The sequence below is a fragment of the Brassica oleracea genome, chromosome C4, assembly GCF_000695525.1.
Source record: "Brassica oleracea var. oleracea cultivar TO1000 chromosome C4, BOL, whole genome shotgun sequence".
Lineage (NCBI taxonomy): Eukaryota > Viridiplantae > Streptophyta > Magnoliopsida > Brassicales > Brassicaceae > Brassica > Brassica oleracea.
In genome coordinates this window covers 52481927-52508023 of record NC_027751.1, presented here as the reverse complement: position 1 = coordinate 52508023, position 26097 = coordinate 52481927, and the positions used below count along the sequence as shown (strand labels likewise).

The window sequence follows — 26097 nt, the reverse complement described above, 5'->3', positions numbered from 1 at the left end:
CAGCTCAGCTTCCTTTAACTTGATTCTTCTTGTCCTCTCTTCTTCCTCCTCACATAGCAATGGTCAGGCTTTTATCACTCTTCTCCGGCTGCTTCGTTATTCCATGATCCGGACGGTAATAACGAAATTCTAGAGTTGTCTTGAGATTTAATGGAATTTTGGGTATCTATACAATAAAATTAAAAATAATATAGATACAATTATATTGATTTCAATTTTTTTTATAATTTAGCATTAAAATAAAGTAATTATGTTTTGTTTTGGTTAAAAATTTAAAATTGTTATAATATTTTTATATGGAAATTAAGTTGAGATGTTGTTTGATAACTGTTTTTCATTTTTAATAGGATAAAATAATCTGCAAAAACTGCAATATTAAATATATAACTCGCTGTTTATATGAATGGGTTTCATTTTTATTTTTAAAAATTGCAGATTTTTATTTATAAATTTAAATCGCAAAAATTCTGAAATTTCAGAAAAACATTTACAAAGAAAAACAAGAACCGTCTCTCTCTCTCTCTCTAGTACTTGAATCTCGTGTTTCGACTTTAGCGATAGATTCTCCCCCAAACCCCCACTTTTCAATGGCGGATCATCAATCTTCTCAAAGCCCCAGCCTTTCCACTTCCCCACCTCCTCCTCCTCCTCCTCCTCCACCTACCCTTCAATCAACAACCTCGGAACCACCGCCTCCACCGACACGCTCCTCCCTCTTCCCCTTTCTCACCTCTCTGAACAGACCGAAGCTCCGCGTGACGTCTGAATTCGACAGCGACAGTCTCCTCTTCCTGAACAAAGTCTCTTGCAAGCTTTTCGACAACCTCGCGAAGCTCAAGCTGTCGTTTCAGAACAACTCCCAGCGCGAGGTCACTCAGCCTCAGCTCTCTCTCACTTCCAAGTACCTCTCTGTTCTCTACGATGTCGAGGAGAAGAACACTTTCATCAAGAGCACTGTTGATGTTTCCCCTCGCCTTCAGCTACGAGCTCTTCACAACGTTAATGTAATAAAGATTGAATCTTTCCTCTGTTTCTTTGCTCATTATCATTGATTTGGTTGAATTGAGAGTAGATTAGGAATAAAAAACAATACTTTTTGAGCTAAATTGGTTATGGAACAGAACATGTTCTGTTTTTGAGAATGTTTCATTGTTAATGTAGTAAAGATTGAATCTTTCCTCTGTTTCTTTGCTCATTATCATTGATTTGGTTGAATTGAGAGTAGATAAGGAAGAAAAAACAATACTTTGAGCTAAATTGGTTATGGAACAGAACATGTTCTGTTTTTGAGAATGTTTCATTGTTAATGTAGTAAAGATTGAATCTTTCCTCTGTTTCTTGCCTATTATCATTGATTTAGTTGAATTGAGAGTAGAGAAGGAATAAAAAACAATACTTTTTGAGCTAAATTAGTTATGGAACAGAACATGTTCTGTTTTTTGAGAATGTTTCATTGTTAATGTAATAAAGATTGTTGAATCTTTCCTCTGTTTCTTTGCTCGTTATCATTGGTTTTGTCGAATTGAGAGTAGATAAGGAATAAAAAACAATACTTTTTGAGCTAAATTGGTTATGGAACAGAACATTTTATGTGCTTTGAAACTCAGCGTTTTGTACAGCTTAGGATTAGGCTTGTAGGGTTGTTAAGTTCAGTTGTTGATTGTGTTGTTGTAGGCACAACAAGGAGAGGTTGCTATGGAGGCAAACCTTGCTGAGCCTGGCTACTCTCTGGAGCTTTCATCGCCTGTTCCTATTGGTTACGTGAGTACCATTCTCTTCCATTTGGTGTGTGTGTGCGCATTTTAGATGCTTTATGTAATGCTTGATGGTTTTTTTTCTTCCTGTAGCCAAGAGCGACTCTTAAATTCCCACTAGGTGAAGTTTCGATACAAGAGAGAGAAGAGGAGGAGGAGGAGGAAGAGGAGAGGAAGAATAAGAGAATGTTATCTGTTAATGGGATCCTTAAACGTCAAGTTATGGATGGTGTTTGTTCTGCTTTGTACACAGATGAAGAGTTGAGGCTAAGATATGCTTATAAGGTTTTGGACTTTTTACAAAATTTTCTTACTTCGCTTTCTTTTGGATGTGACATCAAGGCTTTGCTTGCATGTTTTTGTTTCATACAGGATGATGCATTGTCTTTCATCCCAACCATCTCCCTTCCTTCCAACGCTGCTTCATTTGCATTCAAGCGCCGGTTTAGCCCTTCTGATAAGTTGAGGTTAGTGGACTATTTGTAGAACCATCTTATCTGCTAAATGTATGGACTATGTGGAAGTATATAAGTATCATGATGATGACTTGCTATGCATGCAGCTACTGGTACAAGTTTGATTCAAACATGTGGAGTGCAGTGTACAAACGCACATATGGTAAAGACTACAAGTTCAAAGCTGGTTATGATTCTGAAGTACGCCTTGGCTGGGCTTCTCTCTGGGTAAAAACGCCAAACTTCAGTTTTTTTTCTCTACTCTTATCATCTGTGAAACGCTTTTTCACTCATTTCCAAACCGAGTCATAGTATTAGCATTCTAATTAATGTGACATAGCATCTGATGAGTCTGTGGTTACTTTACAATAGGGGTAATAGTATAGCTAAAGACACTACCCTTTGCTCTTGTGATAAGCCTTTGAGTTTGTTGTGTTTGGTTATTGCAACAGGTGGGGGATGAAGCTGGGAAAGTGAAAACGACACCAATGAAGATGAAAGTGCAGTTCATGCTTCAAGTTCCACAAGATGACATCAAAACCTCAGTCTTGATGTTCCGAGTCAAGAAAAGATGGGACATTTGAATGAGAAAAGAAAAATCTAGAATCACAGAGTCTCATTTACACTTTTGCATACTCTCTCTGTAATACTGTTGTGAAACCACTGTAATAAAGATTTAGTGTAAACCTTCTTTTCAAATCTGCAAAATTGTCTTCCTTCACTAAATGTTTCATTTCTTGGAACAGAGAAACATGTTTGACACGTGTGAAATTATACTCCCTCCGGTTATAAATTTTATAAGTAAGAGGTGTTATTGGTTATAAATTTTAAAATCAACTCTATTAGATTAAAAATTTATCAGATTTTTCTTTGGGGTGTTATTGGATAGTGAATTTGAAACTAATTCTCTAGGTTTTAAAATCCAATCTTATTGAAAGACTGAGTTTAATTCTAATTTTGAAATCTAGTGTTATTGGTTATTGTATGTAAAGTATCTTTATTAAAAGATTTTAAACTGAAATGTTATTGGTTCTTGTATTTATAATCTTTTAATTAAAATAATTTTATAATCATGGTTAATTCAATTAAATATTTAAATACAATATTTCAAATCTCGTTGTTATTCATGTATGATGAAATTTTACAATCCATTTGACCTGGATTATTTTGAATGGATTTGAATTTACTTTTATGTGTAAATAGTTCAATCTAAATCTGACCTTACACCTTCAGATTTATAAACCAAAACTCATCTCATAAAAGGAATATATCGTAGCTAGCCAAACTGGTTCAATGGAAAAAATAAAAAGAACATATAACAAATTAGAACGTCAACTATAATAATTGTGATGTGAAGCTTGTCAAATTCAAAAAATATAAACATAAACATGATATTTTCTTTTGATAATTCATAAGTGTATTTAATTTACCTCTTATTGACTCACATGAAATAACATAATCTACCTTATTCATATCAATAATTGTATAAAATGCTACTCCCATCGTGTATTAGTGATCTTTGTGGTGATATAGATGTGTGTTTAGGTATTTTAATTTCTTATATTCTTATAATTATTTTCTTAAAATTTGAAATTAAATTTCAAATTAGAATCTTCTTAAAATGAAAATAGATTTCAATTCTGTTACGGAAATAAAATGATATCATACTTGATTTTCTAAATACTTTGAAAATTATTTGAAATTTTAGATAAATCATGCATCTTTAAATTGTAAATTGAATCAAAACTTTCAAAATCTCATTTATTTTAAGTAATAGAATTGATTTCAGTTCATACAAACTTGCTTCATTTCAATTGATTCATGATGTATTTGACTATATTTTCTTAAATTTTCAATAATGTATTTATAAATTCAACATAATATCATTTGATTTCTACACTAAAATTAAACTCAATAACAAATGATTACCTGATCCATCTGATCAAAGACTTTTAGATTTTTGTTTTTTAGATCAAAGATTTGATCGATAGATTTTTCTTAGTCCTAAACAGTGCACGAATTGAGCATGTTGGAGGATATATGTTTCTAAGTGTCCCAAAAGTGATGCCATTATCATGAAGGTTAGTAACTATCTAGGTTTTTGATCAAATAAATCGTTGAGGTGTGATCCTTCTGTGTTCAATTTCAAAAAAATTGGTAAAATGAAAAAGTATTTGGTTAAGAAAACTATGTGTTTTTTTACAATGGTTTTCGGGATAAAAGTTAAGATGACTATAATCATTTACTTATAGTGATTGTTGATATTATTATTAATATAAATGATTATACAATACTAGGTAAGATATTTGATTTATGTTGATATAACTTACATATGAAACTAGATTGAAATCCATTCAAACATATTTCAAGTCAAATGATTTGCAAGATTATAATAACCAATAACACTAGATTTTAATATAAAATTTACAATCATTCATTAAATAACAACCGAATATAAAACCTATAAAATTAATTTCAAATCCACTATTGAATAGCACCACCTAAGTCATTTTAAGTAAACCTTCTTAATCCCAAATTTTTAACTGAAAAATCATATCTTATATATTAAAACAGAAGTCACAACCTTGATTCATGTGTTATTTTTTTTTAAAATAGATCTAATGGACATATTCCTAGAAAGTCATGTTACATTTAATATATAATCTTATCATTTAAATTTTGGGCATACAAAATTTTTTTATTGAACTATCAATAATTGGATTTAAACAACAGATGATTCATTGGATTTATATATAATATTAATTAAATAGATATAATTTAATGCTGTAATACTATACCTCTATATGCTAAATATTTAAATATTTGTCGATCTGAACTTTTAAAATTATAAAGATATTTTTTTTAAGTAACAAAAATCATATTATCTAACAATGATTAATCTTTACTACCTTAAACCAATGAAAACAAAATTTAAACTATTTAGTTTATTTTAATAATTAAACAAAAACTAAATGTTTAATTATTTACTCGATAATATAAATCTATGAAGCGAAAAGTTTAATTTTTTAAAAACTTTCTAAATTTGTGAAATGTTACAATATCTTTGATATTACAATAAAATAATATTTTACTAATCTTTATATATATAGTTACGATTTTAATAATGAAATAATAATCAAAAAATATATATATATAGAAGAAGACACCAATACATGTGAAAGTTTGAAACAAATTATTCAATGAAAAAAATATACAGGTAAATTATTATGTTTTATAAATTGATAGACACATCTATACTATTAAAGCAGAATCCCTCGTAGGATTCTACCCTTATTTTTAGAGTTATTTACATTGTCATGCCACTGCCTTTTTTGAATTTTTTTAAAATACTTTTGCCAATTATATATTTGGCCAATCAAAAACAAGACAATTTTAAAACAAGAATTATCCAGCAAATAATAAATGCACGTAAGGAAAAATATCTTTTGGCTGTTAAACATAAGGCAACTTATGCTATTTGGCAATCCAAATGACTGATCCTACCATTAATAATAATTAATAACACATACTATTGATATAATTATTTATAGTTTACTATGGTAAAAATGATGAACTCTCAATCATTTTTTCTGCAATTTTTTCTCGGATATATATATACTAGGTTAAGATCCGCGCCTTGCGCGGGATGAATATTATATATAAATTACTTTTATGTATTATATGTTTTTTACATATTATGAAATAATAAATATATATCTATACTATTAAATCAGAATCCCTCGTAGGATTTTCCCCTTATTTTTAGAGTTATTTACATTGTCATGCCACTGCCTTTTTTGAATTTTTATAAAATACTTTTGCCAATTATATATTTGGCCAATCAAAAACAAGACAATTTTAAAACAAGAATTATCCAGCAAATAATAAATGCACGTAAGGAAAAATATCTTTTGGCTGTTAAACATAAGGCAACTTATGCTATTTGGCAATCCAAATGACTGATCCTACCATTAATAATAATTAATAACACATACTATTGATATAATTATTTATAGTTTACTATGGTAAAAATGATGAACTCTCAATCATTTTTTCTGCAATTTTTTCCCAATCACTTTTCGTATATATATATATATACTAGGTTAAGACCTGCGTCTTGCGCGGGATGAATATTATATATAAATTACTTTTATGTATTATATGTTTTTTACATATTATGAAATAATAAATATATATTGAATAATTAAAAATTTAGTAACTATTACGTATATAGTTAAATTGGTGCAAATACATAGATAAATTTTATTAACTCATAGAAACACTTTTTCCATTTAATATGGCATAAAATTAAGTTTAAATGATATTAACATAGATATATAGTACATTTTTAATATTAACATCTGTTAAAAAATATTTTATACTCATATTATTTTTGCTCATTTGTATTTCTTTATAACAAAAATTTTAAATCAGTGATAACAATAAAAAATTTATGGGATGTTTAATAGTTTTAGTAATTTATAATTTAAAAAAAATTCAATACAAAGTTTAAAATCTAAATATTAAGTTGTCAATATTTTTTCAAAATGTTTATCAAAAAAATTCAAAGCAAATTTCGAAATTAAAATACTTATGTATTTTATATCGTATATAATTTCTTTAAAAAAATTATTAATATACATACACATAATATTTATTAAATGAGACTTTTTACTTATGTAATTTCGTAATCATTTGAATCTTGTTATAACAGAAATTTTAAACATGGATCACAAAAATTTAAATGTGAGTTTTTAACAACTTTAGTCATGTATAGTCGTTTTTAAAAATTCAAAATATAATATATACGAAAAAATCTAATTTTTTATTATATAGTTAATGTGGTTGTTTAATTTATTTTAGTAAGTTAAATTTTTTTAAAATGATAGAGAATAGACTAATTTGTATCAAATCTTTATTATTCAAAATCATTAATTGTCATAGATACTTTAGCCACATTAGGTAATTCCGTGATTTTTATTTAAGAAAACAATAAAGAACATTTATGATTAATTTATGGTTAGTTTAATAAAAAGCTTATTATATATTTATATGGACCAACATATTTTTCTAAGGATTCTAGGAATGATTGTGGTGATGACACGTGGCTACAAAAATACGTAGTAATGATTTTCTTTCAATATATAAGGGATGGTATATTCTCTCTCTTGCATTATTTTTTTGAAAATGTGTATATAAAATTGCACTGAGTTCACGCCGATGCTTATGAATCATATGTTTCCAGTCTCATCACCTCTAGAGTTTATACAATCATTTCAGAATCAAATATAATTTTTTAAATGCATGATATGATCAAAATTAAATCATTCCTTCCACCGGTAAAAGTTATTTATCGAAAGTAAAATATTTTCTTAAAATATCATTTTTACCATATTTTTAGCAACTGTCAAACTTTCAAAAATGTGATTTCCAAATCAACCAAATATATTTTCAGAATCTTATCTACAATTCAATTAAAATCGAAAAACTTCTACGTATCTTAATAAAAGTTAGTAACTTTGCAGTTAATGATTTAAAAAAGATTTCATTAACTATCTCGAGTCGAGTTCAAATATATCTTAAATGCTCAAAATCTAAAAATTAAATAATATAAAACATATAACTTTAAATAATGTAAAATTAAAATTGGATTTATTTGAAAATTTTGATGGAGGACGAAATTTTTTATATGTTTTGAGCATTTTAGTGTATCCTAAATATTTGTTTCAAGTCGGGTTTGAATCTGGTTCTTCCTATATTAAAATTGTATATCCAATCATGTATTAATCAATTTTGATTTGGGTTTGGTACTATTTTTTGGATCATGTCCGATTCGTTTTTTGGATCCGGATATTTTGCACAACTCTATCATTTATCATAATTTTTTTTATGAAAACAAAATTTGATCAATGCAAGACATGTTAGATGATGTATTACTCCGTTACAGTTTTTAACTTTTAAAAATAAACTAAAACAAATACGAGACATGCCAATGCTTATTTAAATAAAATTATGTAAAACTTAAAATATACACTTATATATAAATTATAGTTTATAATAAACCAAGTTTTGTAAACAAAATAATTCTGCGCTTTGAAAGCGCGGATCAAAATCTAGTATATATTATAATATATACCAATTTAGAATTAAAAACAAAATATTTATATAAAAATAAATGAAAACAAAAATCCGCGCGGTTGCGCGGATCGAGATCTAGTTTATGTTGATCAAGAATTCAAATATGAGATTTATTCATGTTTGACATGCTTATGCGTTTGAGATTTTTTGGTTTATATTCGGAAATTGAAGATTATTTTGTCGATTTTCCTTTTAACCAAATCAATGGAATTAATCAAACCCAATATAGACTTCACTTCCATGCTGAAAGACTCGCAATCTTGGCATAAACTCTCTTGGTATACTAGAAGCTTCACTTCAGTATCCGTTAGTAAAATCAAATCTTTTATAAAATCTAGATCAAAATAATTATAAGATCAGTTGTTTTCTATATTTGAGACAAAAATAGTCATTTAAAATCTATACTTATTAAATTGTTTTTAAACAATACAAATCAACTAAATGATAATTATGGAACCATAATATACTTAAAATGCCTAAAATCATGGAATATCTAATATACATCGTTATTACAGCTTTCATAAAAATTATTTACAATCAATCAGTTTAATCTTTAACAAATCGTTTGCTATCCAGATATTATAAGCATACGCAACAATAATATCTATCATATTAACTGAAATCATAAAAGAAAATCTAACAAATTTAAAAGAAAATCTAACAAATTTGAATTTATCTAGATAGCAATATATTCCCATAATCTGAAATGGAACTGTATATATGCTTTCAACTAAAGCTATAAAATACCATATTCTCATGCTCACACCTCTCAACATGTTTATCCTAATATTTAAAGTTAATTATTTTTTTCAAATGATGTGAAGTAACCTCTATTAGAAAGTTAGACAATAATACCAAAATATTTACAATCATAAATTTTCAGAATACAAATATTAGTATTTTTATATATATGAAAAATAATCTACATAGATGCGTGAGTCAAAATCTAGTCAGGTAATTAAAAACAATTAAGAAGATGATTGTTATATTAATCACTTGTTAAAAATAAACTTTTTTTTCTAACAGCAGAGAAACAAACCCTCCAGCTGAGGTAGAAGTGTTACTTTCCGCAAACCTCTATTTGAACAAGAAGCTTCACTTCCATATCCACGTCATTATCTTTTAACTAGCTTAACACGCCAGTTCCTTGGTCTGCGTGAACCTGATGGGAAACTCCGGTAAAGCTCCGGCGGTGGAATCGCCGAGTGATATCTTCCAACGGTTGGTGAGAGAGGATTCTTCTGGTAATGAACCATAATTTTCTTTAAATTGATCTTTCTTCTTCCCTGAAGCGATCTTGGTCATTGTTGATGTGTGTATTGGTGTTTTGAAGGTGGTTGGGAGAAGACCTGGAAAGCAAGAGCAACCCCATGGGACTTAGGTAGACCAACTCCGATCGTTAAGCATCTCGCTGAGACTGGTTCGTTGCCTAAAGGCAGAGCTCTTGTTCCTGGTTGTGGAACCGTATGTGTTCTTGGACTTTTGTCTCTTTGCTATTCCTGAATATCTTCCTGTTGTGTGTTGCAATGAAACATGTTTTGTTTTCTGTAGGGTTATGATGTGGTGGCAATGGCATGTCCTGATCGTTATGTAGTTGGATTGGATATATCTAGAACTGTGGTTGAGCAATCATCAAAGGTTGTGAACACTTTTTTTCTATTTTTTTTGAGTCAAGAGTCTTGTCTTTACATCTTTTATTAACACATTTTGTTTAATCTCAAATGTAGAGATTTTGCTCTCTGCCTAATGCAGAATACTTCTCTTTCTTGTGCGAAGACTTTTTCACTTGGGAGCCAGATGAAAAATTCGATCTCATTTTCGACTATACGTATGTGTGTTTAATCTTACTCTGTATCTGGTTTGATACAACATATAGGCTATTGCTTTTTACATGACCATTCTTGCAGCTTCTTCTGTGCATTTGAAGCTAGCGTGAGACCACTATGGGCACAGAGAATAGAAAAGCTTCTGAAACTGAGTGGAGAGCTTATAACATTGATGTTTCCTGTAAGCAATCATAGTATCTCTATTCTCTTATATGTTTCTGATGAGACCTTAAAAACTATTGATGTCTTTTGGCAGATGGATGAGCGTTCTGGAGGTCCTCCTTACAAAGTGTCTGTGTCTGAGTAATGTGTTTGTTCTCCCTGTTATCTCTTTTACTAATTACCAGCAGCAACGTCACTGACACTCTGTGGCGAAATCTTCACTCTGTGATCTTTAAAATGTTGCAGTTACGAGAAGGTTCTGATTCCACTGGGATTTGAGGCCATCTCCATTGTGGATAACGAACTTGCTATAAGACCACGCAAGGTAAAAATATCAACATGAAACTTTTTAATAAGCGTTAAGATGATTAGATAATGTTGACCTTTGGAATCCTTGTTCAGGGAGTAGAGAAGATTGGAAGATGGAAGAAGAGATCTCCAACGTTACGCTCCACTTTGTGAAATGTGATGATTTGAAGCTTTAATTATAAGCTTTTAATCTGGATGTTTTGTGATTTTTTTTTCACTGGTAAACTAAACGTGCATTTCTACAAACAATATTTGAATAAAAATGTGAGTAATATTCAAAACATTTTCCCTCTTCTTAGTTAGTAATAAGCATGAAAATTCAGTTTGGGTTGTGCTTGTCATATGTATCCAGCAGTTTGAGAAAGTCTTGTTGAGTTTATTCATGCTTCATAGCTGCTACGGTGCATTGGTTATAGACACTTGGTTACCTGATGTTTTGTACAGAACATTTTGGTTACTTTTTTCATATGAAATAACAACAAACGCCAGCTGATTTATCAACAATTTTGATGATTCTTGCAGCTTCTTCTGTGCCTTTGAACCTAAAGCGCGACCTATATGGGCGAAACGTATGCAAGCTCTCTTAAATCCTGATGGATACCTTATAACATTCATGTTTCCTGTACGATAAAATCATTAAAAACATGTATATCATCGATACATATATATAAATCATAGCGTTTAAGATATGTTATTTTATCGAATTATGTTACAGTTAGATGATAGCGCCTGATGGACCTCCTTACAAAGTATCAGTCTCAGTGTAATTAATCTTTATCTTCTCAATCTTTTCATCACTCTGAAACTCCCTATATGCTTCTCTTTGGTTAAAAGATAGTCAAACTTGCTTAAATGTTTCTACAGCTCTGAGGAGCTTCTGATTCCCTTAGGATTTTAGGTAACCTCTATTGTTGATTACAAATTGCTGCAGGAATATGCAAGGTAGAAAAACAATCCAACTTCATCACGTAATTAAACTCATTGTGAAACAAGAAAGATTAAAAAGTTTTTTAACATTTGATATTAAAATTTCAAGGGGCTGAAAAAGCTGGCAGATGGAAAAAGAATGCAGTGTCCCATGCATCATGTTTCACGTTGATGAAACTGGCACACCTAAAAGACAATGAGACGTGTAACACATTCACACTTCAAACTTTTTGTCGTTTTGTGTTTTAACAAACAGTGTCGTGTTCATTTCGACTATAAGCGTGTGTACTAAAATGCTGGATAATAAACTGTGGGTGGAATTTAGGTTGTACATTGTCTTTATCTTATTGCTCATATTGAAATTTGTGGCCCGCTTCTCTTTGTGACCTCAGAAAAAGTGTCCAGCGATGATTCTGGAGCCACGAATGTTCACTTGTGAATAATGGAGTGAAACTAGGGCCACTGATTCCACTTTGCTCACACTATGGATAAGAACGCGTTTTGTTACCACAAGGTCTTTCGAAATTGATCTTAACGTTTTATGCATGATATAAATGAATGTGTATTTCATTACTATGGGGTGTCTGCGCTCCGCGCAGGATTGTCGGGATTGTCGGTAATTATTTTTTATGAAAAAATGTTTGTATTTTATTTTTATATGTGTTATTTTACCATTTTAAAGCCATTTTATTAAAGGTGGTATAGTACGCTATCATTAACTGTTACAATTAGGAATTTACTAAATTGATTTTAAAAAGTCAAAAAAATCATATTTAAATAATATTATTTTTTAAAATATGTCGAATGTTAAATCATATGCAAACCGAGGAATGAATGGTTAATAATATAATATGATATATCAATATGGTTTTTTTAGTATTTTTTTTGTCCAAAACCTAGCAATTATTGGTTACAATATCACAATAGCTATGTTTTCTATTTTATGTCAATACGTTTTGCTATGGTCACTTATAATATAATATTATTTTTTTTAAAAAAAAATTAGTCGAATGTTAAATATAATGCAAACAAAAGAATGTTTAGTTAATAAAATAATATGATATAATAATATGGTGTATTTTTTATTATTTTTCGTTAAAATTTAGTCAATTATTAGTTATAATATCACAATAGATATGTTTGTGAATATCTGGTATATTGTATAGTATTGTATATTGTATATCTTTATATATAAAGTATTGTACACTGGAATTTTTATTCATCATGATAAGCTGTCGAATCTTGTATATTGGTTTGTGAATATATTGTATATTGGATATCTTTAGTATAAATGCAAACCAATATATTGTATACTGGTTTGGCTTGTTAAATTATATAGTATTGTACACGGTAAGCAACATGTATTGTATAGTTTTGAATTTTTTTAAAGTGAATTTCCTTGAGGAACATGTGTCAGAATTTTCCCTACCACTTGTCAGAAGAAAGGAAAAAAATCTATTTTATATATAAAGATCTAGGATATTACAACTAAATAATTTGGTCTTTTTATGAAATGGATAACGAGATTTATTAGGATATTTAGTCAAATTCTTACAATTAAAAATGTATTTAAGTACAACAATTTCTCATATTAAAACTCGAGATATGGAGAAACGCTAATAATACTAGGTGCATGGTCCCCACGCAAGCGCGGAGCCGGCTATATTATAGGTGTATTGTATAGTTTTGTTTACGGGATTTTATTGTTTTTTTGTTTTTTTTGTCTATAATGTGATGGATGGATCTTTGGAAATTACATAGGTTGATGAGTTTGATATAAGAATGAACGACGAAGTCATATGTTGATATTTTTATATCTTATATGTTCAAAGTTGAGGGTGATGGAACTTGTTAGTATGGGATAAGCTGTTGACTAATTACCAGTTTTAGTTGCTGGTATGTCATTGCACTTGAATTTGCATAATTGTAATCTTGCTTGGAGCTGCCAAATATGGTATGTTTACCAGTTTCTAGGTTTGTGTTCGCAATCACTTGGAGATTGTCGAACAGTCTAATCTTGACTGGAGATTGATCTCAGGAGCACTCGTGATGACTTCATCAATAATGGTAAGTGAGATAAAACGAATGAGGAATGGATGATCAGTTATCTTGTACATGCTTGAGCACCTTGCAACCTCTTTCACAATGGAACCTGCTTTCAAAGATGGTCTGTAATGATTAGCACGTCCGACGGGAGTAAACCCATGAATCACGGAATCTGCAAATAATATTATTCAACAAAGAATCAGGAAACCAATTAAAACAATTATGTTAAATAAGTGTGATAGATCGAAGAATAACTTACCTTTTCATCAAGGAAGAAAACCGTGATTCCCACAAACTCTTTGTTTTTCTTGAAGTTCAGGGAATCCCATAAGCGTAGGAAGCCAAAGGAACCTGCTTTCAAAGATGACCTGTAATGATTAGCACGTCCGACGGGAGTAAACCCATGAATCACTGAATCTGCAAATAATATTATTCAACAAAGAATCAGGAAACCAATTAAAACAATTATGTTAAATAAGTGTGATAGATCGAAGATTAACTTACCTTTTCATCAAAGAAGAGAACCGTGATTCCCACAAACTCCCTTTTTTTTTGAAGTTCAGGAAATCCCATAAGCGTAGGAAGCCAAAGGCTATGCTCTGACTACTACGACCAAGACGGAGAGACTCGAAGGTTGAGTGAGGACGGACGCTGGGACGCCGGTTTGAGGAACTGGAGAGACAGAGAGAAACATTTTCTAGAAGATGGTTAAATCTAAGAGGAATCAATGAGTTTTGTGGAGATACAGATTGGGTTTATCAAAGATGAGAATCATATATATATAGGGTTTACAGAGGGGCTATAAATCAGAAACATTTATGATAAAGCGAATTAAGATGGGGAGATGAAGAGTTCACCGGTGAAAAAAATAGATTACAAACACACACAGCGCAACTTTGTAACTCAGACTTGTTTGAGACAATGATGAAAAGAACTTCATCTCATGTTAAACGACAACAATTTACAATATAGGAAAACCATAATTGTTGAAAACTTGAACTTTTTTCATATAACGTGATGAATTCCATTAAAAAATGACTCATAATACACTTGTAGACCCGAACTTCAGAGGAAACCGAAGAAGCAATGGCTTCCGACCTTCATAAATATATATTAGGTTCGGTCATCAATGTATAAAGTATCATTTAGCTTAGTGGTATAAGTGATGGTGTTTATATCTCAATAACCGGGTTCAAGTCATGAACTTAACACTTTTTCACACTTTTTAGAAGTGATGCCCACAAAACACTGACGTGACGCGCTGAATAGTGGAGAAAAACTCAACTATTATAATATAGATTTTTTTTTTCAATTTTCCTAATCAAAACACCAAATGGTAAACAATCCCACCCGTATTCCACCATATTTGAAATTGCTAATAATGTTTAAAACTCGGTGAGTAAAAGCTGGAAAAAAAATCTGCAATCATTTATAAACCCCCACATATATTACCTTTTATTAAAGTTGGAGCAACCTCCAACTTTTTTTTTAACCATACAACTTATTCTTAGCATACAATTCCGAACATAATTATTATTACATAAACCATTGATCGTATTCCAATAACTACCATAGTTTTTTTTTGACAAAGGGCTTCCAATAACTACCATAGTTTAATGTACGTATTTCTTTTTTGAACATTAGTTTAATGTACGTATTCCTACTTGTTTCTTGCTTCTTCAGTGTTAGTTCAACTAATGATGATGATTTTTGGCCGAGGAAAAATCTAAAATATATGGTTATAAAAAATCTAAAATATCTACGTGCTGCATTGAGAACACACATAAAATGGGCAAAAGCATTGAGGGTGAAAGGACAATAATTAATGGCTATATACAAAAATTAAATTTTCAATTATTGGTTTCTTATTTTTACATTTATTAATATAATATCCTGGCCACTGTAGGGTATATAAATTACATCACATCTGCTTGAAGTTCCACACCTTCAATATCCACACAAAAAAAAAGAATTGCTAGAGCTTGAGAGAAACCTTAAAATGGCTGAGGGACAACAAAACTCAGCTCACATCAATGGTGAAAACATCATCCCTCCAGAAGATGTTGCTAAGTTCCTGCCCAAAACTGTTGAAGAAGGTGATTCGTTCCTCCCTCAATATTACTTATAAATTTTTTTTTGATCAATATTACTTATACAATTGTAACAGAGTTTTAGGTCTTTGTTCTCTAGTAATATGAGTAAAATCATTGCGGATTTGTGACAAATGAGTCACACTAATCAATATCATATGCTTTTTGATTGGATCTATATGGTTTCTTTTTTTTTTCTCGCTATATGGTTTCCTTATCCATAGCCACAAAATGGATGGAACTATTTTGGATTTCGTTAGGTAGAGAAAAAAAATAGTAATACTAATGTGAATACTATTAAATAAAATAAAAAGGTGGATGGGAAAAATGTTGGGAAGACGGAGTAACACCATGGGACCAAGGAAGAGCCACACCTCTCGTTGTCCATCTTATTGAATCTTCTTCTCTTCCTCTTGGTCGTGCTCTTGTCCCCGGCTGTGGCGGAGTTAGTCTTCTTCTTACTCTTCGTATATTTTTTCCGGCTCGGTTTAGAGAACAAATATACTGACCAAACTAAGATCCAAGCTAGTTTGAATTGTGCATAAGGTAATTATCTATTATTTTTGTAAAAAATCATGAATGGAGCAGGGTCACGATGTGGTTGCGATGGCAAGCCCCGAACGTTACGTTGTTGGTTTGGATATTTCTGAAAGTGCCCTCGAGAAAGCTGCTGAGGTTAATCATATTCTCACTATGTTACTTTCATCGTCAATTACTGAATTTTTTATTAACTACCTTTGGATTACATATAGACTTACGGCTCCTCACCGAAGGCCAAGTACTTTACGTTCGTGAAGGAAGACTTCTTCACATGGCGTCCTAACGAATTATTCGATCTCATTTTCGATTATGTGTGAGTTAGTTAACTATTTTAACATAATCTATGAAATAAGAAAAAAAAAAGAAACCAATATTCCAAGTAACAGGGTCTTCTGTGCCATTGAGCCGGAGACGAGACCTGCATGGGCCAAAGCCATGTATGAACTCTTAAAACCCGATGGCGAACTCATTACTCTCATGTATCCGGTAATTATTTTGATATTTTGTGTAATTATTCCATTTTTAATCAATCATATATTAAAAAAAATCTTGCACTTTTTGTTTATTAGATTACCGATCATGATGGTGGACCGCCATACAAAGTAGCTGTCTCTACGTACGTAAATAGCCTCTTAATTTTCGTTATGTACATAGCTATTCTAATATTTATGACATGAAAATCTGTAGTTACAGTAACAAGTAGCTTAAGTAATCAATACTAAACTGTTAATTTTGCTTGTGTTTCTTGTGATTTAGCTACGAAGATGTTTTGGTTCCGGTAGGATTCAAGGCAGTGTCCATTGAAGAGAATCCATACTCCATTGCCACTCGTAAGGTATATACACTGACCACATTTTGCGGCACATATAGTTTAAGCTCGCATTAGTTAAGCCGTATGGAATGGAACAGATTGAACTTATCAAAACCGTATCACATTGTTACACTAATCATTCTTCTTATGCTTCATGTGCCCAGGTTCATACACATAAATGTATATACTTATACTAGAGTCTAAGTTGGAACTATATGACTTTGTGTAAATACATATCCCAATACCATTATACTGTATATATAAGAAATTAGTACATGGACTACAGTATAGGCCATATTGAACAGAACAATGTCATTTATCTACTCACAATTCCAAACATATATCAAATTTTGAATAACTTAGGAGTTACTATTGTAAGTTTTAATATAGATGTACCTTCTAACAATATAACTAGTTATAACCAAATTTTAATAATTTGTTAACATTATATTTTCTTACCCTTTTGTAACCAAACTAACATAACTAATACTCTTCTTGTATTATATTAGAAATGGTGTTTTCAAGAAAGCGAAATTAGTCAGATTTTACTATTTATTTTCGTAAAATCATTTTAACATTTTTGAACAAAAAAAAAAATCATTTTAACATTTTTTACAAATTATAGATAAACTGTTCGATTATTTATCTGGTTAATGACATAATCAGAATGTAGTTGCAATTTAAATACACGTAACTGATTGTTCATTACTTCATTGGATTGGTATATGCATTTTGAAAAAAATGAACAGGGTAAAGAGAAGCTTGCTAGGTGGAAGAAGATCAACTGATCCAAGAAAGATCTCTCTTACTCTTTACTAAGAGTCTTATATGCATATTCTACCAATGTATTAAGAATGAAATGAATATTCTATAAATTTGCTGATTATTAATAATAAACTTAATGTTTGTGATAATATAATTCAATTAAGAGAGACTAATTATAGTTAATTAAAAAAAATCAAATTTTGAAAAACCGAGAGTAGAGAAAATGGCGCGTATTACAGAGAAATCTCCGATTACTTGCCGAACACTCTGCTCCATCTCTACTCCTCTTACATTTTCTTGATCTCCTTCTCTTCGTACTCTCTTTTCTCAATCTTTCCTCCATGGAAGCCAACACCAACCACGATGAGGAACAGAGCTCCGACCACGCTCATGTGGGTTCAAATACTAACTTTGATTTGTAATCTATAATTTCACACTTTTTTTTTGGTCAAATTTTTCATTCATTTTTAACATTTCATATTAGTACTTTGTACCAAAAAAGTACAAATTACACTTTCACAATATACATACATACTTAGACGTAAAACAGAACAACTCAGATCACGGACGCATCATAATACTCTTGCGCCTACGACGGTTGTTGTGGTGGCCCTTTGAATTCACGAAATCAAAGACAACCTTGTGGCATTACCACACCCGCCTTAACTCCTTTAATATTCTTACACGTCGAAGTAGCCGACCGTCCGTTGAACGTCAGCTTAATATCGTGCAATCTAATTGCTTGGCACGGGTTACTACGACTGCAATCAAACGTTAAAGCTTGTTGTGTTCGAGACGTCCCTTGAATATTTCTATACACGACCTGACTAATCTTCACACCAGAACCCTAACAAAATATAATCAAACAAAACCAATCAGGTTAATTTGATATAAATATTCCATTGTATCCTTAGCTTTACCTGTTTAGGACAGCCTTGATGAGTCGGACAATAATTCTGATCAACGATGATTGGATTCTGAACGTTTTTCATGACCAGATTCTGAAACAAAACGTTTCTCACAAAACCTGTGCTTTGTCTAGCCCATGTCTTGATCCGAACACCATTATCCGAACCCGAAAAAACAGAGTTTGTCAACGTTATGTTCTGTACCCCAGCTTCATTAGCATCTCTACCTAGACTCCCAATACTGCGACAAAGTAATATCATAAAAATCAGTATATAACTTCAAAATATTTGAATCTTGCTCTCCAAGCTATCTTCAATTGTCATACCTGATTCCATGACCTGGTCCGCAGTTGAGTTTAGACATGTAGAGGTTACGAGTTCCTGGACCGATAGAGATACAGTCATCTCCCGTTTGAAACGTACTATCGGTTACGGTCACACCAGTAGACGCTTGGACGTGGAGGCCATCTGTGTTGGGACTTTGGTCTGGAGCCACTAGCTTCACTTTCCGGACAATTACATTGTTGCAGCTGTTTATCACTAAATGTGTTACTTGGCTGTTTATTGACGTTAGGCCGCTCACTACGATGTCGTTTGCCCAGTTAAACGTCATCGACTGCAACAACATCATCACCACCATATTTTATAATTTTTCATAGAAATAACAAAAAAGTTTTTTATACTATTTAAAAAGGAAAAAAAGTTAGTTAAATCAGTTATCTTACTCTGGCTCCAGCTGGACAACTCTTTCCGGATTTTCGACAAGCCCAAAAAGAAGCACCTCTAGCATCTAAAGTTCCTCCATTGATCGAGATCCGGTTAACTTCAACGAATAAGATCCAATAACCGGAATTACCAAAACCACGGTAGTCTGAAGGAGCTACAATCGTTCCATCGATCTGAAACGTGATTCTACTGCGACATGGACCACGAAACTCCACCGGTTTTAACAAGAAGCTCCCTCTAGGGACCGTTACTGTGACACTTGCAGCTGAGCGGCAAGCAGCTTTCCACGCGCTGAGAAAGGCTTTTGTTGAATCGGTTCGACCGTCCGGTTTAGCACCGAAGTTGGCGACATTGTAGTTCGAAGCAGCCATTGACGTACCCATCAGCAAGAAGCTTGAGAAGAACATCAGCAAAGCAGCCACAAGCTTTTTATTAGTATGATCCATTGATTGTTTCTTACAAAGAGAGATAAATAAATATTTGTAGATATTTAGATTTGAAAGGATTTCTGTTTTTTGTTGTTGTTTAAGTTAAGTGTGAGGATGAAGGAAAATTATACGGCTACGAAGGTTATTTATATGTAATTGTACATACAGTTGTATAGTTAAATATTTGTATTTGAATACGTTGACTTTATTTTAATTATATAATAATGCTAATGATTGTTTGATCATATGTATATGATGAAATCCAAATGAATGAAATGTACGGTTCGCATAATCGCATGTTATGATAAGCAGTTGTGAGTTCCCTTAAGCAAGTAACGTTGATGATTTATAAACAAGAAAGCATGTGATCCATGTTCACTTGCATAATTTATATAAATAATTTAATTGGAAAATGTGATGTAGTGTTAAGTCATTGGTCATTGCAAAAGAAACAAATACAAATTATGCAAGTGTATTCGTAGACTTTTCTAGTGTTCTTCGGATAAATGGTATTTAATAAAAGATTTATCTACAATTAAAACGAATATGAGAACCACTATATCAGGTTTCATGTATAGCATAAGTTATGGCATGTGACATGTGACATGTGGACTGTGGAGATGTTATATTCAGTCCTAGCCGTAGAAGAAGAAAGGCCTCCGTATCTTACGGCCATGACTCGCTGCATAGTCAAGAAAAAGAAGGGTTACTAAAAGTCAACCAATGTTAACTTTACCACGTCACAAGAATCAGCTAACATGGGATATGTAATGTAATAATATAAACATACGGTCATTTGAGAAATTAACATATAATTAGAATAATTATCACATGGGCTTACGTGAATGATGAATGGATGGTGGACCGTACCGTTATCAATATCGGTTATTGTCTCAAGTCTTTGAAAGGCTTTCTTCTGCAACTGACCTTATAATATATTGTTTTTTTTGTTTTTATTTGATTATACGAACACGTTGGCTTGAGACCGGAGGTACGTAATGTCAAAAAGCTTTACGGAAAGCAAAAGGGGGGGAAGGGGGTTCATTTAGATATATCAAGTAGAAGTTTCGATATTGGACAACCAAACTGATTGCTTATCCTAGGGTTTATATATAATATATAATCCCCACATCAAATATTGGATTTATGATGTCACATACAACTCATTGGTACCATAACTAAGGGTGGGCACTTTACCTCATATCTGAAGCCGCACCTGAACCCGATCTGAAAAACCCGGACCGAAATAGCAAAATATCCGAACGGATATTGAATTAGGAAAGATTGGATATCCGAACCCGAACGAGTAATATCCGAACCCGAATGGATATCCGAAGATAACAGAACATGTGTATAATTAACCTTATATATCTAGTTACATCTCTCATTTTATATAAAATATTTATATTGATACTACACATGCTTTAAGTTCATATGATATATATACAATTACGGAGAAAATGATTTGCTATTCACTTAAAATTCATGTCAAACTTTTTATTTCAAGAATTAACAAAAAGTTACATCCAAATTTTAAAAACAATAACCAAATTCATGTCTTTTTAGTTTCAAAATGTTATGTCTAAATCTATTAACCACTCAATCTATTAAAAATAAAAAAATTAGTTAAGTGAAAGTTATATTTTTTTATACAGTAAATTTGAGAAATGAAAAATTTAATTTTTTTTTCAAAATCTAAATATCTGAACCAGATCTGAAATAACCGAATCCGAACTAAAAATACCTGAACCCGACCCGAAGTTCAGAAATACCCGAACAAGTTCTATACCTCTATACCGAAATACCCGAAAATCCGAAATACCTGATCCAAACCCGAACGCCTACCCCTAACCATAACTACAGAAAATTGTCCAGGGGCGTTCTTGCAGTAAGAAGTTGTTGATCTTTCATGAAAATGAGTTTAATGTCTTTTAACTTAAGCAACCAGGAGTTGGCTTAATGGTTAAAACTCTTAGTTTACTTAGTAGGACTATTAAGGGAATATGAGTTCAATTCTCATTGGAAAGATCGGCTCTCCAAATGAAAGTTACTTTAAAATTGTTTGAATTTCACTCTATGGAATATACGTATTTTCGGACCGAGAACCTCAAAACATAAAAAAAAATATATATATATATCTTTTAACTTAATCTATGTGTAGTGGTGGCTACCATTAGAATCCAATTCCATTGGATTATGAATGTCATAATGTTGCAATAAATACTATAACCTAATTACATGCATATGTTAAAACTGAATTTAAAGTGAACGAAAGATGATAGTTCAAAGTGAATAATTTGAGAAACATAAACACAGTAAATTATTATGAAGTTTTGAACACAATATCACATCAGAACTTTGGAGGAGTTTTTTTTTAATGTAAAGAGGACATAATTTAATAATAAGTTCAAAGGATTGGAACCAATGGAAACGCTCGTACATGCGGCTATCACCAAGTGAGTGCAAGTGAATACAAGCGCACGCTGAAGCTTCCGTGCGGAGAAAATGAAGCATAAAGAATTTATTATGTTATATGTCATGTGACATGTGGTCATCGCAGGGAGGAGATCCGGTCTTAGTCGTCTACACGAATTTTGCGTTACTAAAGTCAACGTAAAAACGTCAAATAAATCGCAGCCAATGATTTATAACAACTCCACATGATATGGAAGAGAGTATATCAAATATGTATATGTTACCTTCTTCTTTTCTTTCTTGACATGGTTCTATATGCTCTTACAGGCTGAACATCGGTTCATTATATGTACTGTTTTCTCCAAGAGAGTTATTGAAATCTAGATCTGCCTTCATCAATATTCTTGTAATGCCAGTATTTTAATCATATAAATATTTTTAAAAATCACTTGGATCAGTCTAGTTGGACGCCAAATAATAAATTTGATTTATGTTTGATAATATATTATAAATAAATGGCCAAATTGTGTTATACAATTGTATATGAAATTTCATGCAAAACAGAATTGGTACAAGCACATTGATAAAGAGAACAACCGAATAGATCACTGTTATTCTTCATTTCAATTCACACCAAAGAATTCAACACATTTAAATTCAGATGAATCTGAGGTTAAGAAACATCAGACGAATCAAACAAACATCACCTTATAAGATATCTACACCCAGCAATTAATCTTAGGGTTTATATATAGAATCCCAATTGTCAAATCTTGGAATCCTGACTCAGAGACAGTTCCTTGGAATCACTACTCCAGATCTTCGTCCATGGACATTCCTGCAATAAGAAGCTGATGATCTTCTCATGTAAGTAAGTCTAATGTCTTGTAGCCTTATTCCTGTGCAATGATTGCTTCTACTACAATCCAGCTTCATAGCTATTGGTGTTGTTGATGTTCCTTTTATGTTTGCAAACGTCACACCACTTATCTTCACACCAGAGCTCTATTTGATTAAATCATAAAAATGTCCATTAAAAATAATTCAAAACTATGGAAGAGATCTGAGTTACACCAAATCAATTAGGTTATTCACCTGACGAGGGCAGCCTCTTCCATTAGGACAATAGTTTTGATCTATTATCACTGGATTATCGACATTCCTCATAATCAAATTTCGAAATACCACATTCCTCACAAACCCTCTGCTCGGTCTAGCCCACGTTTTTATCCTTACTCCATTTTGTGTCTTGGTGAAAACAGAGCTCGTGACGGTTACATTCTGCACACCTTCCTCATTAACGTAATCCCCAAGACTCCCAATGCTGAATAAGATTTGCAAGCAACCCTTAAGTTAATTAGGTCATTAATAATATTTAAGTCGATTATTGTTTATTTTAGTTACCTGATTCCATGTCCAGGTCCACAGTTCACGCGTTCGATCCATATGTTCCTAGATCCTTGGCTAAGAGCAATGCAATCATCACCGGTCGCAATTGTTCCACCACTAATGGTGACTCCAGAAGAAGACTGGACGTGGATACCATCGGTGTTAGGGCTTCCACTTGGGGCCCTAATCCTTATGTTTTGAATCCTTACATTAGAAGAATGATGAACCGTGACATGCATATTCTGGCTATTCAATGACGTTAGGCCACTTAGTAGTACATTGTTGCACCAGCTAAACGATATAGACTGCAGAAGAAACCATATCAAAAATTTGATTTATATATATATACCAAAATAGCTAGCTAAAGAATTAATCATGTTTTGATATAAACATACCCTTGCACCTTGAGGACAGTGACTACCTTTCTTCCTACAAGACCAATAACCAGCTCCTCTAGCATCAATGGTTCCACCGGAAACCGAGATCCGGTTTACCTTAGCGAATAGGATCCAGTAACCAGAATTACCTATACTCCAGTAATTAGCCGGAGCCACGAGTGTTCCATCGATTTTGAAAGTTATATGATTTTTGCAAGGACCCCAAAAGACTAGGTTTGTAACCAAGTATGTTCCGCGGGGAATGTAGACCATGGCTCGAGCCCTTGAGCGGCAGGCTAATGACCAAGCCGTCAAAAATGGCTTGGTCGAATCAGTTCGTCCATCACCTCTAGCTCCGTATCTTTGTACGTTAAACGAAGGCATTGCGTTGGACGAGTTAATAAAAAAGAAAACAATGGAAAATAGTATGATGACTAAAGGAAAAGAGATATTTTTAGCCATCTTAAATTTTTCTTTTCCTAGTTTTTGATGGCTTTGTATGATTGTAATGATTTAGAAGAAATAATGGCGAGTTATATATATACACTATGCAGGGAGAACAGATTTTTTTGTTATAGATCGGAGGATTGGTGTATTAATGACTAATCACGTCAAACGCGGTGCATTAAAATAAACGTGACCTAAGTTTTACCTGATTCCAAGTTATTTATAATCATTATGTACTTATGGATTCTTTGTGTACACATTGTTATTGTACGAAACTACGAATAATAGTCTGCAAGATAATATTGTCACTTTCCAAGTTATCAATATGCATATGTATATGAATGCTAATGTTTAATGAGTTTCTTTTTCAAATTAACTCATTTTTTCAAAAAAAAAAAATCTTAACATTTAAAGTCTGATATTTAAAGTTATACTGTTTAGTTTTGAAATAGTTTGGTAATACATACGAAGGCTTCACGATACGTTAATGTAGAAGTGTTGTTTTTATTCGGTAATAAACAAGAACATTTATCAAGTTGAGAAGAAACCTATAATCAAAAGCTATCTGTGACAGTTGGAATTTATTGTAGTGTCACATGGAGAAAATTCTGCAGGATAATTGGGCGCGAATATATGCAATTCATGGCTCATGCAAAATTTGTTTAGTTTGAATCGGTTATATAGTCCATGGGAAACAATATTAAGCCCTCAGTAGTTGAATCTGTTATTTAATAATATTTTTTTTTTATTGTTGGTTAGTCTTGAATGAGATATTCATGAGCCTTGAGAGTTAGCACAACAAAATGCCTATACTTTTGTGGTGTCACATTCTAGATCTGGACACAATGAACTTCTCATTTTTTATGCATTGTTTCAGATTACTTGTTTATTCGCCCGGATAACAACATTTGCTTAAGTGATGATGTTCACTGTACTAGATCTAGAACGAAGGTCTTGTTTACTTTCCCAAGCCCAACTTGTTTCGGAGTCCAGAAACATACTACTTGTAAAATGATATAATACTAGATCCTGATGAATTTTCAGTTTTTAATTATTTATTTTATTAAATGATGTATTTGTAAAATTCATTCATATTATATTTATTAAGTAAATATTTTTTTTTGCATCTTAAACTATCTATTTTTTTACGAATGTGTGATATCATATAAAAAAATATAAAAAAATGAGTATACATAGTTAATTAAATAATTGTAAAAACAAAAATTTTTCTTTCGTTTGCGATATCATATAAATAATGATCCGCCCAGTTAACAAAAATCATGATTTTTTTTATGTGTAATTTTTATTTTCTTTTGACCATTTCCTTAAAACTATATTAAATTTTACATATTTTAATTAGAATATTTTTAATATCTTTACCTTTTTATTTGAAATGCAACTCAAAATTTTTAAGAAAATTATAACAAAATATTTAAAAAATACTTTTAGAATTTGTTTGAAAAATATAAAAATTACACTTTAAATTAAAATTATCCTAAAATATGATAAGTTTTGATGTAAACGAAAACTCAAATTATGTCAAAAATAATTATATTCAATGATAATAACAATTTAAACTGATTG

At 31.6% G+C, this 26097-nt stretch overlaps 5 protein-coding genes across 6 annotated transcripts; 3 read left to right on the top strand and 2 right to left on the bottom strand.

Moving 5' to 3' along the window:
- Window positions 1-520: 520 nt before the first annotated feature.
- LOC106337059 (outer envelope pore protein 37, chloroplastic-like) lies at window positions 521-2935 on the top strand. The gene is made up of 6 exons (XM_013776080.1): window positions 521-1004; window positions 1675-1761; window positions 1848-2039; window positions 2127-2221; window positions 2317-2437; window positions 2662-2935. The coding sequence occupies exons 1-6, from the start codon at window positions 588-590 to the stop codon at window positions 2791-2793; spliced, it is 1044 nt and encodes a 347-aa protein (XP_013631534.1). The 5' UTR covers window positions 521-587; the 3' UTR covers window positions 2794-2935.
- Window positions 2936-9463: 6528 nt separating this feature from the next.
- Window positions 9464-11185, top strand: LOC106340103 (probable thiol methyltransferase 2). Of its 2 annotated transcripts, XR_001269304.1 has the most exons (9): window positions 9464-9591; window positions 9681-9811; window positions 9899-9985; window positions 10075-10175; window positions 10255-10354; window positions 10430-10476; window positions 10582-10660; window positions 10738-10908; window positions 11167-11185. XR_001269304.1 is itself a non-coding variant. In XM_013778967.1 (8 exons), exons 1-8 carry the CDS (start codon window positions 9513-9515, stop codon window positions 10795-10797), a joined length of 684 nt encoding a protein of 227 aa, XP_013634421.1. In that variant the 5' UTR covers window positions 9464-9512; the 3' UTR covers window positions 10798-11021. The 2 variants fall into 2 exon arrangements, 1 of the variants encoding a protein (XP_013634421.1); XM_013778967.1 differs by lacking the exon at window positions 11167-11185 and having other exon boundaries at window positions 10738-11021.
- Window positions 11186-15523: 4338 nt separating this feature from the next.
- Window positions 15524-17990, top strand: LOC106342346 (probable thiocyanate methyltransferase 2). The gene is made up of 8 exons (XM_013781254.1): window positions 15524-15713; window positions 16022-16152; window positions 16296-16382; window positions 16460-16560; window positions 16634-16733; window positions 16817-16863; window positions 17004-17082; window positions 17808-17990. Exons 1-8 carry the CDS (start codon window positions 15617-15619, stop codon window positions 17844-17846), a joined length of 681 nt encoding a protein of 226 aa, XP_013636708.1. The 5' UTR covers window positions 15524-15616; the 3' UTR covers window positions 17847-17990.
- Window positions 17991-18432: 442 nt separating this feature from the next.
- LOC106342347 (polygalacturonase-like) lies at window positions 18433-20120 on the bottom strand. The gene is made up of 4 exons (XM_013781255.1): window positions 19457-20120; window positions 19058-19347; window positions 18744-18972; window positions 18433-18670 (listed from the first exon to the last, which is right to left on the bottom strand). The coding sequence occupies exons 1-4, from the start codon at window positions 19901-19903 to the stop codon at window positions 18452-18454; spliced, it is 1185 nt and encodes a 394-aa protein (XP_013636709.1). The 5' UTR covers window positions 19904-20120; the 3' UTR covers window positions 18433-18451.
- A 2890-nt stretch (window positions 20121-23010) lies between these two features.
- On the bottom strand, window positions 23011-24556 carry LOC106341028 (polygalacturonase-like). The gene is made up of 4 exons (XM_013779845.1): window positions 24085-24556; window positions 23705-23994; window positions 23396-23624; window positions 23011-23305 (listed from the first exon to the last, which is right to left on the bottom strand). Exons 1-4 carry the CDS (start codon window positions 24526-24528, stop codon window positions 23087-23089), a joined length of 1182 nt encoding a protein of 393 aa, XP_013635299.1. The 5' UTR covers window positions 24529-24556; the 3' UTR covers window positions 23011-23086.
- Between the last annotated feature and the right edge of the window lie 1541 nt (window positions 24557-26097).